Here is a 19693-nt window from a genome sequence, read left to right as displayed (position 1 = left end):
AAACATTGCGCTTGTACCGCATGCTTAAGTCGAATATTCTTAGCGAATACTGGCTACAAATGGGGAGGGTATCAGATTATAGGGTCAGCCAATGGCGACTTTAAATTTGTCCTCTATAAGAACCAATTGGTTTTTGTGGCCAAGGCAATTAACGGGGCGTATTATATACAATCCAAAACAGTAAAAGAACGACAAGCGTTCTGTCATGCGGTGAAAACGCAACCATGCAAGCCATTGGCACTGCCAGGAGTGGGCAAAGTAGAGGCTGCACTAAAGGAATGGCACGTAAAGTTGGGGCACTTGAACAAAGAGCAGGTGATCACAATGTTGACCAAACCAGTGGTAGCCGGTATGCCCACACTAAAGGCATCTGATCTAAGGCAAGTGCCATTCTTCTGTACAACATGTACGGAAATGAAGAAGAAACGGATGTCGTATCGCAATACAAAGGGCTAATGAGATGCAAAGCCGATCAGCACGATACACATGGACACAAATGGTCCGATGAAGACAATGGGAGTCTTTGGAACCGTGGGCACTATCAAGTACTTCTTGAGCATCATTGATGACAACACGTCATGGCGTTGGACATACGTTCTGTGGAACAAGAAAGAAGTGTTCGAGAAGGTCCGAGAGCTCCTGCTGCAACTTGAACGTGAAGGAAAGTTCACAATCAGGAGGATTCGATCCGATGGTGGAACCGAGTTCGTGAACTCAGCAAGAAAAGAGCATCGTCTTTCAGACATCAAATACATACAGCCCAGAAGAAAACGGGGCGGCAGAGCGGGGTCACCAAAGCAAACTAGACAGAGTTCGCTGTTCGCTCAAAGATGCTGACATGGAGAGTAGATGGTGGTCAGAAGCCTTGACCTATATGACCTATGTTCAAAACTTCTGCAAGGAAAAGAGCATCGTCTTTCAGACATCAAATACATACAGCCCAGAAGAAAAAGGAGCGGCAGAGCGGGGTCACCAAAGCAAACTAGACAGAGTTCGCTCAAAGATGCTGACATGGAGAGTAGATGGTGGTCAGAAGCCTTGATCTATATGACCCATGTTCAAAACCGTCCCCCAATGAGTCGGTTTGTGTGGAAAGACACTCTACGAGATGGTGCATGGGAAACCACCCAACATTAGTGGCTTACCTGTGTGGGGTAGTATCTGCTTTGCCCACATACCGACTGCACTTCGCAAAGACAAGAAACTGTCTGCTAGAGCGCTTAAGTGCCGGTTCCTGGGTGTCTCAGAAGAAGCCAAGGGCTACAGACTATGGGATGTCTATAACAACAAACACATCGCTGCTCGAGATGTGCTGTTTGACACAACCAATGTAGCAAACATTGTCAATCGAGCCTTTGACCAGTCCAACCCGGAGGTCACAACTCAATTTGCTCTGCGAGAGATACCCGGAGCAGTGGGAGAACAGCAGACTGCATCTGAGCAGGAGACTGCTGAAGCAGTGGGAGTTGCACCTCCTACTGTGCCTCCAATTGAGCCCGCTGAAGCAGTGGGAGTATCCAAAAGAAAACGGAGCGCAGGGTTAGTGGAAGCGTCACAGCCTGTAGCGCGACCCCGTCGAGAGTCCAAACGACCAAAACGGTTCCAGGACTATCAGTGCTTCCAGGCAATCCTGGACAAAGCTAACGCGGAAGAGATCCTAGAAAACAAAGTTTCCATACCAAAAACTATCAGAGAAGCTCTGCGTGGACCCCATAGGGAGCAATGGAAACAAGCCCTAGAGTTAGAGTACGACTCTCTCATTGAGAACGGAGCCTGGAGATTGGTACCACTACCGCCTGGCCGAAAGGCTCTACCATGTCACTGGGTGCTCGTGGTGAAATACAACGCTGACGGTACTGTCGAGCGATTCAAAGCACGACTCGTTGCTCAAGGTAACTACCAAGAATTTGGAGTTGACTGTGACGAGGTATATGCACCGGTAGCAAGGTTTGAGTCCCTACGCTTGGTGCTGGCCATTGGGACTATACTGGACTGTCATATCCATCAAATGGATGTCCACACTGCGTTCCTAAACGGTACCATGGAAGGAGAACAGAAAATCTACATGAGACAACCTCAAGGGTTTGCGAAGCGAGGCCAAGAGCAGCTGGTCTGTGAACTTCTAAAGAGCATCTATCGGCTAAAGCAGGCCCCTCGCATCTGGTATAGAGCTCTTCATACCTTCTTGACATCGATGGGTTTTGCTCGTTGCCACAAAGAGTTTTGTATCTACGTGCAAAAAGTGGGAGATGAATGGTTTATTGTCGTGGTATATGTCGATGACCTCACTATTATGTCTCGTGACATGGGGCTCATCAACCGACTGAAAGTCGAGCTGTCAAAACGGTTTAAAATGAAAGATCTGGGAGACATTCACTACATCCTCAAGATGGAAGTGCGACGCAACAGAAAGCAGCGAGTGATGATGATCTCACAACGCAAGTATATCGCTGAGCTGATAGCTAAGTACAACATGGTGAACAGCTCACCTGTACTAACCCCACAAGTACCAGGGTTGACGCTAGAAGCTGAGACGAAGATGAATGCTAAGCAAATAGCAGCGCAGCCTTTCGACTACAGAGGCATAGTTGGATCACTCCAATACCTGGTTCGTGGAACACGACCTGACATTGCCAACGCGGTGAGAGAATTAAGCAAGTTCCTATCGTGCTACAATCGTACACACTGGGAAGCGGCTAGACGAGTCCTCAAATACTTGAAAGGGACGTCGACGTACGGTCTACTACTCGATGGAAAAGAGAGTGACGTGACTTATGAAGTGTACACAGACGCGAGCTTCGCGTGTCAACCAAAAGAACGCAAATCAGTCACCGGCTATGTGATTAAAATGGCTGGAACCAGCGTGTCGTGGTGTAGTAGCAAGCAAGGAGGTGTTTCTCTCTCTACTGCTGAGGCAGAACTCATCGCACTAAGCGAAGGTGCCAAGGAGAGCGAGTGGCTATGGCATCTTCTAGAAGAAATGGGATTTCCACAAAAGGGTCCGGTGCAAGTCTGGTGCGACAGCAATGCTGCCATCAGCATCGTCAGAAACCCAGGAAACCACAAAGCAAACAAGCACATCGAAATACGGTATCTATTTACGAGAGATCTGGTAGAACTTGGTCATCTCAAGATAACCTATTGTGCCACAACAGAGATGGCTGCCGATATTCTATTGCCAACCAAACAATTCCTAAAGCTGAGGCATAAGCTAGGAGTGATGGATCTAGAGCTTACCCCTAGTACTTAGTGGGAGTATTGGCCAGCATGGCGATCAGACGCCGAGTCGCCGAAGGCGGCGAAGAGTCGGTAGAGGCCAGACAGATGCTGGACAGAATTAAGTGTGTCAACACAATAAAAGACTTACTTTCATTAAAGTAATAGTAAGTACTAGAGTAAAACAGATCCTATGAGCACTTGGATAGAGTGCAGAGGCTGTCTGCCAACCAGTGCGATGAGGACTTGAAGGCAGAAGGGAGAGATGCCGTCCGAGGACGCAGTCCGAGGACGAGCTCACTTCTTCTTCTGCCTCAGACTGAGCACAAGTCTTGAGAATAGGTAGTTAAGAGTAAAAGTAAACAAACTGTTTTGAGAGCTACTCTACAGCGTTCATTCTAACACATAGGAAGTAGTAAGGTAAAGTCGAGAGCTATAAGGTATAGTCGAGGACGTGACATCACGTACCGATAAGCCGTAGTGATAAGTTTAGTCAGAAGAGTTTTGAGTTTACCTCGAAGCAAGGATAGATCGATGACTAAAAGGAAGCGCCAGCTACCTCGTGTGTGTCCGAGTTCGATACCCACTACACACTCAAGTTCATTATCTACTGTAAAGGTTATCACTACAGCTAGCTCTAATCATCGGTATTCTAGCAGTTAACATCATTAAACCCGGTAAAGTTGGTATCACAGAAGGAGACGACTACGAGAGCGATTCAACGTCAAGTTTTACTTTCGAGACGTGGATCGAGCACTTGACCCCTAAACGTGGGGTGAGATGATGGGTGGTTCAGGTTCCTCCGAGTTGCTCCAGGTTCTAGTCGCTGCTGTCCTCACAGGTGTAGCTACGTCGAAGCTCAAGAAGGAGCCCAAACGTCTGATCATCGACTTCTCTGCGCTGTTCTTAAGATGATGTTCAAGTTCGTTGACATTGTGATCTGGACAGCCCCCATTGGCGTCTGTTTCGCTATAGCTGATGCTATCGGATCGAACGGATTATATGCTCTAGGTAGTCTAAACGCACTAGTGGGCACAGTTTACGTGACGATCTTCCTCTTCATTGTTGTGGTTTCTGGCGCTGTCTGCTTCATGTTCAAGATCAACCCCGTTGAGTTCCTTGTTGCTATGAAGGAACCATTAATCATTGTCTACACGACGGCTACCTCGGAAGCTGCGTTGCCTAAGGTGTTTGATGCATTGGGGTGGCAACTCACATTTCGGGTTTTGTGGTTCCTTTTGGCTACTCTTTTAATCTGGATGGTTCGACTCTTTACTTGTCGCTCGCTGCTGTCTTCTGTGCTCAGGCGGCGGGTGTTCACAAATCGGTGGGTGAGCAGATCGTCATGGTTTTAATGCTTATGATCTCGTCCAAGGGTGTGGCTGGTGTTCGCTCGGCTTCAATCATTGTTCTGGCCTCGACCCTGGACCAGTTTGACATCCCGTCGTGGCCCGTGGCGCTCATTCTTGGCGTGGACTGGATCATGGACATGCTCCGTACCCTCACAAATGTCATGGGGAATTGTCTGGCGTCGGTTGTCATGGCCAAAATGGAGAACGAATTCCGTACGGAGGAATGGGAGCGTGAGCTTACGGTGTTGCAGGGAGAGGATAAGGTCAGCGTTATTGAGGGGAAGATAAGTCACTTGTCGGCTGTGTCGGCTCTTGAGGAAGGTCGTCACTAGGAAGCGTAAGACAGTGACAGGATTAGTGCTCCGATATCCCGAGAATTTTCACATTCTTTGTATTATTTATGATATTTACTTCTGATCTGACCTTACGCCGAGATGTCTAACCGATAACTTATTTGCAGAAGTTCTTTAATCCAATTATTTTGAACAGGCTGTAAGAATGATACATGTATTTTAAAGGAAAAGGATGATAAAACACTACTTTAACTAAATTGTGTTTTTAATTGTATTAGAACATTTGGAGGATGTACTATAATTCACTTATATCGTATTACTACCTTTCGAAACTTGTTTGCTTGAAATTTATTTTTCCGAGAAAAAAAGTCGTTTTATTATTTTCCTTTTTATTATACTTTTGTTTTAAGAAATCTAGTCTAAATACTACTGTATAAGAAAATGTTTGTTTCTTTTGCCATCACCAAACTGTTAAATTTTGGAAGGAAATAAAAAATGGGCGGCAGCCAAACACGAAGACCTCAGAAACGAATAATTTATCACACAAAAGAGAAAAGTGTACATGTATCTGTAACACAGTAGCTATTTTTACGATAATTTCATTCTTCTGTAGCTACGGTGATGTCATTCTTCTGTAGCTACGGAAGAATGACATTATTGTAAGATCGCGAAGTAGCAATTGACATGTAAAATACAAAGAAATTTGAACATTATTGGGATACTCTGTGCTTACAGTTGCGCTGCCAAACAGCACTTACAATCTGCACTTTAACCTTAGCGTCGGGCCTCCTCAATGGCGGAGACAGCCGACACGTGGCTCATCTTCTCGTCCATCACGCTCATCTTGTCGTCGTCGTGTCCATGGAGACTCTTCCATTCCTCCGTCCGGAACTCGTTCTCCATCTTGGCCATGATAACCGAGGCCAGACAGTTACCCATGACGTTCGTGAGGGTACGAAGCATGTCCATGATCCAATCCACACCGAGGATAAGAGCCACGGGCCACGACGGGATGTCGAACTGGTCGAGCGTCGAAGCGATGACGATAAGCGTGGCGGAACGCACACCAGCCACTCCCTTGGACGAGATCATGAGCATCAGAACCATGACGATCTGCTCACCGATCGACTTGTCAATGCCCGAAGCCTGAGCGCAGAAGACCGACGCCAGCGACAGGTAAAGGGTCGACCCGTCCAGGTTGAACGAGTAGCCGAACGGCACAACGAAACCCGAAACGTGGGTGGACACACCGTACTTCTCAAGGGCGTCAAACACCTTGGGCAGAGCGGCCTCGGACGTGGCCGTCGTGAAGGCGATAATAAGCGGCTCCTTCATAGCAACGAGGAACTCCATGATGTTGATCTTAAACAAAATGCAGACAGAGCCGAATACAACGACAATAAAGAGGAGGATTGTCACGTAAACCGTGGCAACGAGGGCGCCAAGACTGCCAAGAGCCGACAGACCGTTCGATCCGATCGCGTCAGCAATAGCAAAGCACACACCAATGGGGGCAGTCCAGATGACAATGTCAACAAACTTGAACATCATTTCGAGGACAGCACGGGAGAAGTCGATGATCAGGCGCTTGGGCTCCTCCTTGAGCTGAGACGTGGCGACACCCGTCAGAATGGCCGCGACGAGCACCTGAAGCAGCTCGGATGAGCCCGAGCCGCCCATCATCTCACCCCATGTCTTAGGGGTCAGGTGGCTGATCCACTTCTCGAAAGTGAGGCTCGACTCTGACTCGCTCTCGAAGTCCTCGCCCTGCGATAGACCAACGTTGCCAGGCTTGACGATGTTGACAGCGAAGAGTCCGAGAATGAGGGCGATCGTGGTGACGACCTCAAAGTAGATGATGGACTTGATAGCCAAGCGACCGAGCTGCTTCATGTCCTTTTGGTCGGCGATACCGACAACCAGCGACGAGAACACGAGCGGGAACACGATGAACTGCACGGTACGCAGGAAAATGTTCTTCATGGGCGCAGCCTTCTCGGAGAAGTCGGGGGCAAACTGGCCCATTAGGATTCCGATAGCCATACCAGCCAGAATCCAGAAGGTCAGCGACGTCAGGGTCTTGCGCAGGAACGACTTTTTCTCGGGGGCCTGTGGCTCCATGGCCTGATAATCGTTGATGTTAATGGCCATCGCGGAATTTGCTTGAGGGTGGCTGGCTGGGTGGAGAACTGCGACCGACGAGGCAAATTGAGGAATGAACAGAGACATTTCAACTCTCGGCGAGGGGATTTCTAAAACGGAGGCCCGCTCTGCCGACTTCACCTGATCGTTTACCCATCTACATGTACATGTACCACAAGCAAGTGCTGCTCCGTATCTCGCGTGACACCGGCATCGTCGATCAAACTACTGTACGACGGTGCCGATTGCCGTCCCTCCTCAAATCTCGATAGTTTCTCCACAATTGTTTGATCTTACGTCTAAGTTACACCAATTTTTGGCTTGCTTTTAGTATGTCGTAGGTTTATGCTCAAAAATTAAAAAAAAACTGAGTGGCGCATCCCCTCAGGATCGCTGGTTCACATTGCACCGGATTCCAAAAAAGGTCAATATCCGCAAAAAAGGTGCGCGAAAAGCGGCAACCGCCTGATAGAACGCCACGCACCGCACACTTGCGAGCATCCCATCGCTACAGTACCAAACTGACCATGTGGAGCGTTGCAAACCAGATCTGTTGGACTGATACAACATTACGTATTCCCACTGGCACCCGGATGCCGGATGGCAACACTCACTCCTGTTGGTGATGGATGCACCAATATACGTGACGAGGTGAAACTCTTGAGCTAAGTTACATGTAGATTACTCTGCCGTGGTGCATGTATCATGGTGATTCCAAAGCATACATGTACACGAGTCCCTTTTTGTTCATGTGCGTGTACAGTAATAGCGGTGCTGGACGTCCAAACATTGATATGTTGGTTTTAACGATCGACAGAAAAGAGCTAAGAGCCAACACCGGATTTGCGAAAAAGGGCGTGTTGAAGTGCTTAACGGCCTTGAAGCTACCACGTGCATCGTTGTGGTAGAAAGCAGGTTGGTACTATTTTACTGTAGCAAGTTTTATCTCACCTTGGTCCAAGTTGATTCCCCACCGAGTTTACACATTTCATTGTGCGATTTACAGCATGCTGTGACATACCCAAAGATTAATTTGTTCATGAAGTTTTAGTATTTTCGGGATCTTCTACAATCATTACCGGAGCATCACCCTGTCAGAAGAGCGGGTCACAATGCACACAGGACACACCTGCCCCCCCCATAAATAAAAGGGTACTCATTGAAGTTGGGTGTCAGAGCAAGGGAACAGCAACTACATGTACATACGTGTATACATGTATACAAGTATTGTTTACATGTTAATTTCGTATCTGTTGCTTACAGCTCTTGGCAAATTCAGTGACAGTAACTATTGTACGCGTCACAAGTCCTTGGACCAAAATGTAGCCATCTGTTATGAAGATTGAGCATCCCAAATCCTATAGCAACAGTTAGATATAAGGGGTAAAATCGGGCGTAGATTTCAAAAATGTGGTCAGAATTAGCTGATTCAGTCGTTTTTGCGCTACAAGACTATTTTTAAACTCTTTCCAGATGCCCCAGATTTACGGGAAACGGGTTGTCTTTGAGGCGGTCATTTGATTAGGCAATTCCCAAAACCACATGAATTTGCGCAAGAAAGTACAAGAAAGTACGCAACTGAACAGCAGCAAATCCGATTACGATTGTAACGATTTGAGTACAAGGAAAAAACAAATATTTATTTATACAGGCACCTTATCCTTCGCTCTGCTGGGTCGTAATCACGCTTCCTTCCGCGTTGATTTCACATATTAAATAATAGAGGTTAGCGTTAATAAGCTGATAAGGAACATGCACCGCTAAATGGCTGATGTGCACCTCAAACTTGGTCTCATTGTCGGCTCTGTAGGTGCTCGTCACAGTCGTAACAGTGCCGTGTGCTATCTGTAGACACTCAGCAACCAGGTCCCGGGTTCGCTGCCCTCTGAAGAGGCCATCTTCCTTAGCTTTGAGCATGAAGTCTAAGCACCGTACTACGTAATCCTTCTGGCCTCTTGCTGCGAGGTGCTTGGCTCAGACATGTTAGTAAGGACGCAAATAGCTCACTAGATGCACGAGATGCTAAGGAACATTTACGTAGGCTCCTTGTTCTATTTTGGTGCCAGCTCGAGAAGTTTCGCCTTTTCAAATGGCATGTTAAAATAATCTGGTCCAACGTTCATTGACGAGTACAATAGCAGAGCAAATGGAACGCAAATCTCAGACATTTGTGCTAAAACAAATTAAAACTTTCACCTTTAAAATAGTATATATATTGTTAATGTGGTCTTTTAAGTATTGTACTTCAGTCGCGACATGTATTTACGTATGTAGTGACACTGGCGGGCTTACTTTATCCTTTTTATGCTATCTACTAAGTATTAATAAGTGCTCATCTGGTGCAAACCATGCTCGCATTTCGCGACAAGCTTAGGCTAACAAAAGGAATTTATAATAGGCTCATAGTTCACAATGTCTGTACAGTGGTGTAAAAAGATTTGCGTCGCGATCATCGGCGACAGATTGCGCGAGTTTGGCCTGAAATCTAGAAAATACTTAATAGTTTTACTTTCAATCTTGTTTGTGGGAGCACGGTGCTTCAGCATTTGGCCATGAGCGAGCACCTTGTCGGGCATATCTGTTTCTATTAAAAGCTCCGCCTCTCTTCGCATCACCCCTTGCCTTTGATGCACTCCGCACCATGAACTGTACTTATGTGCATGCAGTTGTCTTAAGCGATTGCGAGGTGGATACAGTACGATTATGCTTGCCTGCACGGTTTTGGTGTGTGAAGCAGAAGATTACTGTATATTTTTGCTAATACTGTATGTAGTTTTAAACTTCATATTATGTAAGTAATAATACTAACCTTATTTGCACTTTTACTTAAATTTAAAATTTGCACTTAATCGGTGGCAGCCGGCAGCATACATGTATGCTGCCTACGTTTACATGTAAGTGGCTTACCAAAAATACACCGCCACAGTTAATCTGTGGCGGTGTATACTATTTATACATTATACACTTCAAGTACTGCTGTACATGTACACGTATACTTTATTAAATACTGTACAATCCTGCGTTTCATTGTGTAGGATCAACTTGACCCAAAAGCTTTGACGATGGCCTCTGAAGTTCAGAGTCTGAACTTCAAATTGACGTGATGCGCCAGTCAATGTCTTTTTCTACATTCTACCGTACATTTACAGCGGATACGCTACGAATTACGCAGGCTCGGTACTTCCTTCAAGGAACAGTAAGGTACATTACCTTGACCTGATTACATTACAGTAACTCCCGTACGAGTTTGGCTGTTGAGGGATTAATGTAAGGAGGAATACCGGGACTGTGGTAGCAATCTAAACGATCTGTGCAATGTGACGCGAAACGTTTACCCACAGGTTCTGAGTTTGTATATAACTTTGATAAGCTGTCGTGCACTGTTATTACATGTATAAGTTAAAAATAAACAGGGGATAGGCGATGTGGTACAGCTGTACCCCCAGACCACCTAACCTCTTCAAACTATTAATAAACCAAACTTTATTTGGGGTTATTAAAAAAACTACATGTGCAGTTACATGTCAAATACCTATAACTGACAGTAAGTGCCTTTAGTAAAGAGCGCGAAAGCGCGGCTTTGTACACGCCGGATTGGTGGCACCAATCCAGCACCATATTGGTGCCCATAAATCGCGATTCGTTTTTAGGTTCGAAAGCATCTTTTCGTTTTGACGCAGTCTCAAAGATACTACATGTTGTCATGTTGCGGTAACAAGCTATTACCGGTATGGAAAGAAATATCCATCCTGGCATAATGTGCTGTTCCGGCTGCAATGGCTCTTGCTGCTGATACCGAAATAACATCAGAATTCGCAAAGAGTCTAATCTTGTTTTTATCAAGCTTGGTCTCTTGAAAACGTCAAGACCCGGTGCTATGATAATGGCCCTTCTTCCACAAGAATGCGACCTATGACAACTCTAAATAGAATAAAAACACAGCTGAACCCTTGTAAGAACACCCACATTACAGTAGTAATCATAGTCAAGCAGCACTAGCGATAGCAGTATATTCAATCAGGTTTTGGCTCGTACTTACGCTAAGCACATGCTAAAGTAGCGCAGTCGTAGATAAGGGACTTGCACAAAGAGTTCATCACCCAAGGAATACCATCGAAGGATATCTTTAGAGCTACTAGACAACACAGTCACCAGCTTTCAGTGTCCTGCTGAACACAGTACGCGCACTATTAGAATGCGAGCTTGGTGGTGAAAGGTTGCAGCGGCTTAACACCTTCTCTGGGTATTTTGTCTGTTTTTTTGCGTAGTACCCGGTTCCCTGGCGTGGATCGAAGAGACCCAGCACGGGGTGCATTACGACCCTCAAGTTGAGCACGGAGGTCTCGCAGAGGAGCGGTTACACGCACGGAAGTGTACCCGAGAACATCACGCTCAGAAAAGCGCAGTTTCAGTTGGAACTGCGCAAGGAATTCCCGCTTCCATAGCGTCACTATGGAGGCGATCGATGAGATGACGCCTCAAAATGTCCCGAAGCGCTGGCGTGCTGCGACAATGCGCTCGTGGTAGCCTCTCGCATTGTTGTTGAAGCTCACAGCAATGCGTTCCAAGATTGACAAAGTACCACCCACTCGGGCACTTTGCTTTTGCGCGCAGTCTTCTTCGACGCATTCCATCGGAGCCCATGGAAGAATCCGATGTAGTAGTCGCGTCTTTGATCAGCTAACGAATCAAAGTGCATGTCGACGGCATCAGCGTCACAATTGATGGCGCTGCACACGTACAGTCCTATCGGGTTCGGCGGCGATGTCGCGCCGAGCCTGTCAGCAATTTCAGATGCAGCTGGCATCCAGGGAGCGCGTACTGCAGGTGAAGTACGCGGAGCAGAAGAAGGCACCGACACAGGTAGCTGCGCATCTTCTTCATTATGCGGACGCTTCGATCTTGGAGCGTTCGGAACATCGTCATGACCTCGCCGCGACCCAGCAGGGGGGGTCGGGCGTTGGCTCGGTCGACTTAGTGTCAACAGCTGAAGACGAGGAGTCCTCATCTTCAATGGGAACGTCTTCAACGTCAGACCCATACTCAATGGGTATGCCTCCGTCAGTAGACTGACGAGCCCTCCAAGACGACTGACGGTCTGTCAGGTGTAGTTTGCGCGCACTTCCGCTTATGCAGAGTGTGGTATTGAGTGGCAGAAAGTTAATTTTCTGTTGCGGGTGTGTCCGTTTGCGGGGACACTGAAGTGGTGGTGCCTGCAGGTCCAGGTAAGGAGATGCTCTTGCGCAAGCGTCTTCCTTGGCGAGCTCATTGCGAAATGAGCTCGGGTTTCTAAATGTTTACACTGTCTCATCAAATTTTGAATGATCTGTTAAGACTAGAGAATCTTAGCTTAACGGAGGGGGGGGTAGCGGGGTTACGCGCAAGTGGCTACATGTAGTCACTTGGTTACGAAGAAGGTTCTCCACGTTGGTGTAAGATACACCAGCGCTTACACTTGACAGACTATTGATCTGCATGCATTTAAGGCATTTATTAAATGGAAGTCATAATCTTCAACCAGTTAGAATAGTGGGATTCTATCAACCATTCGTTGGCAAATACCTTTCATTTAGAATATTATGCTAGGAGGAAACCGAAGCAAAAACAAATAAACAGCTCTCAATTTTACCGGAAATCGGCTTTGCTTTTCTATTTAAGTAAATCAATACTTTCGGACGAAAGTATAGTTAATTTAAGAGACACGCATCTTACGCATCCTTATACACGTGCGCTAGCGTGTAGAGGGCACAGAGTAGGCCGATTACAAAGTCGGCCAGCGACCAGACTTGCTAGCACTTAATAACACACGAGGATTAATACGCAAAGGAGATAGTGATATTAGATTCAGTCTTCGTCCTACGACTCCGCATCCATCTCTCAGTCCTCTTCGTGCTCTGGCATCAGCAACCTCGACGGTCGAGTCGATCACTGTGCCGATCTCCGGATCCGTCGCAGCTGCCGACGCCCTCGCACTTGGCTAAGGATCAGCCAATCACACCCCGTGCACCACGGTACTTCAACACTCCTCCTCGTCGGTCGGTGCGACTCTTCTTGCCCACCTTCGCTCACTTAACTCAGCCCCACAAGCATCCTCAGCTTGCTCAACCTCGGAGCCGAAAGCACCTTGGTGAGCCAGTCAGCAGGCATATGCTAGCTATCACAGTACTCAGCCTCCAACACGCCGCGCCTGGTGTGATGCACGACAAACCTGGTCCTGACGTCGATGTGCTTGGCCTTCGACGATGCTACCTCGCCGTCCAGTTGCTTCAACGCGGCCTGGATATCGACCTTCAGCAACATTTGTTCTACCCAGCTCCTTGAGCTGTTTTTGGATCCCTGTCCCATCATCGAGTCGGCTGTATACCCAGCCTCCATCGTCGACAATGGCACGTCGTCTTGCTTTCTGCACACCCAACCAATCGCCATTTCATCCATGATGATGAACCCGCCGGTCACCGACCGTCGGTCTTCCTTATCAGCGGCAAAATCAGCATCGCTGTTCGCCACCACTTCCATTGGCTTGCGCGAGTCGCTCTTGCCATGCATCCGCAGACGCAGTCCTCGAGTCCCCGCCAAGTACCGCAATGCTCTCTTCGCTAGCTTTCAATCTGTCACCGTCGGGCAATGCGTCCTGCTAGACGTCTTATGCACTGCAAACGCTATGTCTGGCCGAGTGCACCGCGCCAGCCACAACAAACTACCGACTTGCGATTGGAACTATGACACAGTGACCGTGTCGTCGCTTTGACACAGTGACCGTGTCGTCGCTTCCGGTCACGGGGAGAAGCTTACCCGTATTCACCGCACTCCCATTCCATTCATCGCCAATCGGACCCCATGTCGTGCTCATTCAGCAGATCAGTGATGGCGACTTCCTGGTCCGTCTCGTAGCCGCACTCATCATTGTAGTTTACTCGCATACCCAGGAACTTGTGCGCACGACCCATGTCATTTACAGAACGCGACGCCAGCTCACCGAAGAGCGCATCGACGACCACCTGCTCGGTACCGGTGACCAGCAGGTCGTCCACGTACACTCCGACCAACAACAACACGTCGTCCTTTATCTAAAGTAGATACCCAAATCCACTAAGCTCTGCACGAAACCGATCTCCACCAATTTCTTTTGGAGTAGCTTGCTCCCGAGTTGCCAGCCTGCTTAAGGCCGTACAGCGCCTTGTACAGTTCCAACGTGAGCTCGTCAACGCTGGTAACGCCCAACTCTGTCATAATCTCCTCCGAGATGATCATTCCCTGTGGAATGCGCAGAAGGATCTCTAGCTCGGCCTCCTTGTCGGCCCTTGTGTAAGCATTTGGCACGTCGCCATGCTTCGCCCACTTCCGAGTCAGTACGAAGATCGTCTTCACACTCGTCATCTCGACGACGGCTGCAAACGTGATTCGATAGCTCACGCTGAACTCCTGCTCATTACCGCATGCCACCAAGCGTGCCTTGGGTCTTTGGGTCGGTCCCTCAGGGTCGCGTTTGGTCTTATAGACCCATTGTGCATGCAGAGAACGGCCACCACAACGAAATTTCACTATCGTCCAAACTTCATTGGCTTCCAGCGCCGCGAGCTCCTCGCCCATAGCCTTGAGCCAATTCTCCTTGAGCCGGCTCTTCACGTCCTCTCTGTCGTTCTTCGCGTCTACATCGACGAGGCTATTCACAACGTCACTTCCAGCCTCCTCCTGCTTTGCGGACTCGTCTGCGATACCAGCAGCATCCCGACCGACCGACCTCGTCACTCGAGCTTGCCGTATGAGATCAAGTTGTGAGCGACACCGGTCGCGTAGTACACATCGGGCAACTTGGTGACCTTCTCCGCACCGCTCGCCGACACTCGCAGTGTCAGAGTGTCCTTCTTAGTTACGTTTAGCGGATCACCGTTGGATTGCAGACACACATCGTCTACCGACTCAACCTCGTCGAGCCAAGATTCATTGCTTACCAGGTACCTGCTTGGCTCACTGTCGAGTATCCACTCGTCCTTGTCTCCAGTCAGTTTGTCCCGCAAGGAAAGCGTCCAATCTGGTTTATTACCGTGGGCCCAGCCACGCTCTGGACAATCTGCTCGCAGATGCCCGATTTGTTTGCATTCGTGACACCGTCGCGTCTCGTTGCTGCGTCGCTCACCCACGGTGGCGATGACTTCCTTACCGAGGTTCTTGTTCCTCGTCGGCTCGAGCTCCCACGCCTCAACAGAGTGGGCGAGCTCTTCAGCCTGCTGCAGAAAATCTCCCCTTGTTCAGGCGACCTTGGTCATCCGTACAGTGCGCAGGTCCACGGATGCGTACTGTACTATGTTGTTCAGTACTAGATAGTCCGCATTCCCTCCACATGGCTCAGAAACGGCTACCAGATTCATGAGATGTTCTGACCACGTGCGCCAGGCGTCCTTGGGCGCTGTAAACAACTCCATTGCTTGAGCCGGGGTGATTATGTTTTAATTGCTTCCAGGATCTTCTCCATCACATACTGCAACGGAGGGAATTGCCGCCACCAGGACTGGAGGACTTGCTTGTAGTAATACCTCTCCGCTGTACCCTTCAAGTAATGTCCTAGTAAATCCATCTTAATATACTCGAGCCACATTAAGCCTCACGCCGACTGGGCGACGTTGAGCTTGTCACTCGAATAACCAGACCCCAGTCCGACATACAATTCCTCGCCGTCGAAGTGTCTGATCCCGAATTTCTTCTGCCGTGCGTCCGGATAGCAGGTCGCAGGCGCTTGCTGAGCTGCAGGAAACCTTCCGGCTCCTGGCTGAGTGTGCACTTCCTGCTGTGGCGGCGCAACCGCCGCCTGCTGGTGCTCTTGCGCTGCCGTAGCATACAGGCGCTGCAAGTGCGACATCGGTATGCCGTACCCAAGCTGTTGCTGTGCAAAGTACTGTGGCGGTGCCGTTGGTCTTCTCGGCGTCGCCGTCCGTGACGTCTCTGGCGAATCAGCCAAATAGTCGATGTGCATCCGTGCTCCACGCCGGAGCCTTGTAGCAAAACGTCTCGAGTTCATGGATGAAGTTGTGAGCACGCTGACGCCATTCGCACCGTCTCCGTTGCCCTCGATCTTCTCATTTAGCTTCGACTGTGATTTCTCGAGTCTCTTCAATCTCCCGGCTTTTCCTCGCATGATGTCGAGTAGCTCGGATGCAATGTCCCATCCATGGCCCTGCCGACCGTCGGGGTTGTTGCTGTTGCTCCTTTCGCGAGTGACAGCGCTCTCGTCTTCGTCGTCGTCATCCATGCCGACCCTTTCGCGGTTGGCAACGGGTGCTGGCGTCGTCGCAGGTGCTACATCGCCGGCGGCCTCGTCGGTGACTTTGGTCATTGAGATCAAGACCTGTTATATGTCGGTCAGTGTAACGAAAACGTAACCCTAAGTGAACCCCTGGTGTGACTCGTCAACACTTCAGGATACATAGTACGTGGTACCAGGGTCGTCAGAGGCCAGCCATTGGCTGATGACATAGATTTACTATCGGTGACCTATATTATAGTTTGTAAATTCAACTCTACCTTAGCCTACCTATCAATATATTCAGCCTACAAATTACCTTAAATTGGTCACTTCGCTCCCTTCGACAAAAGGGACCTGTGAACTACTGTTTACTAATATGTTTGTATACTCTCGGAAGTCGACTTCCTCTAGCGCTAGGTGCTGTGTGACCCCGGCACACTTGGTAGCACATGTAGTTCATCCACGCCAACGCGGGTAGACTACCTGATCCTCTCTGAAGTTCATAGCCATGGATAGGAGCGACTTCTTTCATCTGAACGACTCACAGCTCGAGTCGGTTCGGAAGATGGTCGGCATTTTCGGGAAGGAGGCCCTGAGAGCCTGGTGGCGTCAGCGCCGGCCGAGCAGCTCGAGCGTGTCAATGCGTTTGACGCTTACGAGCAGGGGCTCATCGCACATGTGCGGGAAAACCTGCAGGTTCCGGCGGTGGAAAAAAGTCCGTCACATTCGAAGCCAATACGGCTGAAGGTGAAGCCGTATGAAGGGAAGGAATGTGAGAGCCTTCACTTCTGGGTTCGAGAGGTAGAGCTCGCGATGGACGCGGCTCTGATCTCGACCGAGCAACTCCGCGTTGCTTTTGCACTCTCCAACCTTAGCGGTCGTGGTAAGAGTTGGGTGTACACGCAAGAGGCGGCATCGCCTGGATGTTTCACATCCTGGGCTCAGCTTTGCGAACAGCTCCGAGCCGCGATCCTCCCGGCGAGCTACGAGTGCCGGCAACGCTCGCGCTTTCTCTCATGCAAGCAAAGAAGGCGCGAGCTGCACGAGTTCGTCCAAGAGATGCAGGAGCTCACGGCGTCCTTAGTGGGCAATCCACTTAGCGAACACGTCAAGGTGACTGTGTTCATGGGCGGCCTTCGAGTGGGTGCGGCGCGCACTCAGCTGTTCCGGGTGCTGTCAAGCACCCTCGAAGAGGCCGTTCAAGTGGTTCTTCACGAAGAATACAGCCATCGCCAAGCGCACACGCCGGCCTTAACATGACCAGAGAATTCTGCGTCGAATCTCGATCGAGCAAACCTCACCGGACCAGTTCCCATGGAACTCGGGTCCGCCGAGCAGCGCGACATTCGCTGCTTCGGTTGCCGGAAGCTGGGACACTTCAAGCGTGAATATCCCGCGGAGAGACACCGCAGGCGGACTTCCTCCAAGCCCGTCCTCAAGGTCGCTGGCAGAAGCCAGGATCCTGGGACAAGGAAACGCAGGAGACCAGTAGTGGCGGGGCGTCCTACTGGGGAAGAACTAAGTCTTCGTGAGGGGTGCGCGGGTGGCGTGCACCACAGGGACATAGTCCTTGAGAGTCTTCGAACTCTCGAATCGGCGAAGAGCAGCGGCGGGCTGCTGGTAGCACACGGATGTGTACGGGGATACGACCCCCCCCCCTTAAAATCTTGATCGATTCTGGGGCGCCGAAGAATTTCGTACGCCGCCAAACGGTTGCTCGTAATAGCAACAAGTTGTCAGATGCTTTGAGAGAAAGCAAAGGCAACGGGACTGTGTCAGTGCGACTGGTCGACGGGAAGTTCGTCACTGTCCCCAACATCCAAATAGATCTGGCCGTAAAGTTCGAAGACTTCGACAGCCCCAAACAGTTTACCGTTCTTGACATGGACCCCTACGATTTAATCCTGGACATGCCTGGCTCGAGAAGCACGAACCCTGACTCGACTGGCGAGGCAAGGCAATCGGTGTCAGCCGCCCTGCGAAGTCCGACAGAGAATTTGTGAGCCATGTTCCCACCTCTGTCAGAACCCGGGACGCCCGCAAAGACTGCCAGGGTACCGAAGCGTCCAGCATGTGCTTGAGGTTCGTCGACGTATATGACGACTTCGGACGCTCCGATGGTGGCGGCGCTAGGAGGCGCTGACCAAGTAGGTATCGTAGCTCCACAAGCGGGTAACATAGCTCCGCAGACAGCTGCAGCTGTCACGAATGCTGGTAATAGCGTGTCCAGTGTGGGTAAAAAAGTGCCACACAAGGTCGCCCAGACCATAGCTGAAGAGGAAGACGCGGGGTGAGCTTCCTGTATGGGTAACATAGTACCACACGAGGCCTCGAGTGCCTTGGATGTCGGCACCACGACATCCCCAGACGTGGGTAACAAAGCTCCACGTCACAGTCGCCGTCGTTGACGCTGCCGCCGCCGAGAGTCGGATCTGAACCTCGTTCAGATCGTCGTCGCTTCAAGCGACTCGGAGTCCAGGGCCCGGGCTCCTCCGACACAGCCGGTGGAAGAGTTTTATCACATCTACGATGGCGAGACCGGTTTACCCGTCAAGGCATCTGGTGTCCACTTGGAACCGCTGCCAGAGGTTACAGAGATACTGAACCTCGAGGAGATGACGACCGAGGCTTTCCTGGTCAGCCTCAAGGCTGGAAAGATTGCCGAGATGGTGACCATAAGTCCAGAGACCACTCAGGGGGAGCTGAACTCCTTCTCAGGCTTGGATGAGGACGTACTAGAGGAGTTGAGCAAGAAGCATCAAGCGCGCTTGGTGTCTGAGATCCTTAAGAACCCCAAGGATCCAGTGTATCCTTTGGTATGCGGACGCGGTGAACAAGCACCCACCGACCCAACTCCCACCGGATCGAGGCGTACGGCAAGAGGTCGATCTCGTGTCTAGCAGAAAGTGCTGTGACACGAGACAAGCGGTCGAATGTCGCAGGGGCGTTAGACAAGCCCTGCGGCATGACGAGCCACTCCCAAAGCATGCCGCTTGGAGTGCTCACCGCGGTAACGGGAATGTCGCTCTCACACATCAGGATCTGGTACCAAATCCAGCGCACTGTTCAGGACGCATCCGGCCATGTTATTCAACAACACATTCGTTCGTGGGATTGGTGTCTGGATTGGCACCGTCGCGTTGTTCAGCTTGTTATAAGCGTGAAATAGACGCCACTTCCCGTTCGGCTTCCGAACGCAGAAAGTTGGCGTCGAGTGCGGGGTCTTTGACTCCCGCACAATGCCTGCATTCGCTTTTACAGCCAAGAAGGCATCGATGACCTCGCACTGCTCGCGTGGAAGAGACCATGGCCTATCACTATGCGATGCGAATGCAATTGACCTTACGGATGGTGCTGAGCTATCGCCTACGGCTACGCAATCACCGGTATGGTCATTAGCGTCTCCTGCGAAGTGAAGAAGGGGGAGAGCGTCGTGTCGTTGAAGGTGC

The 19693-nt window shown here is 49.9% G+C and overlaps 1 protein-coding gene across 1 annotated transcript; it reads right to left on the bottom strand.

The window, feature by feature from the left end:
• Positions 1-5635: 5635 nt before the first annotated feature.
• On the bottom strand, positions 5636-7090 carry PITG_09295 (dicarboxylate/amino acid:cation (Na or H) symporter (DAACS) family protein; the record flags this gene model as incomplete). Its single annotated transcript, XM_002903534.1, has 1 exon — positions 5636-7090. One exon carries the CDS (start codon positions 7088-7090, stop codon positions 5636-5638), a length of 1455 nt encoding a protein of 484 aa, XP_002903580.1.
• Positions 7091-19693: the final 12603 nt, after the last annotated feature.

This window comes from Phytophthora infestans, genomic scaffold (genome assembly GCF_000142945.1).
Source record: "Phytophthora infestans T30-4 supercont1.14 genomic scaffold, whole genome shotgun sequence".
NCBI classification, from domain to species: Eukaryota; Oomycota; class Peronosporomycetes; order Peronosporales; family Peronosporaceae; genus Phytophthora; species Phytophthora infestans.
This window is presented reverse-complemented; position numbering and strand designations above follow the sequence as displayed.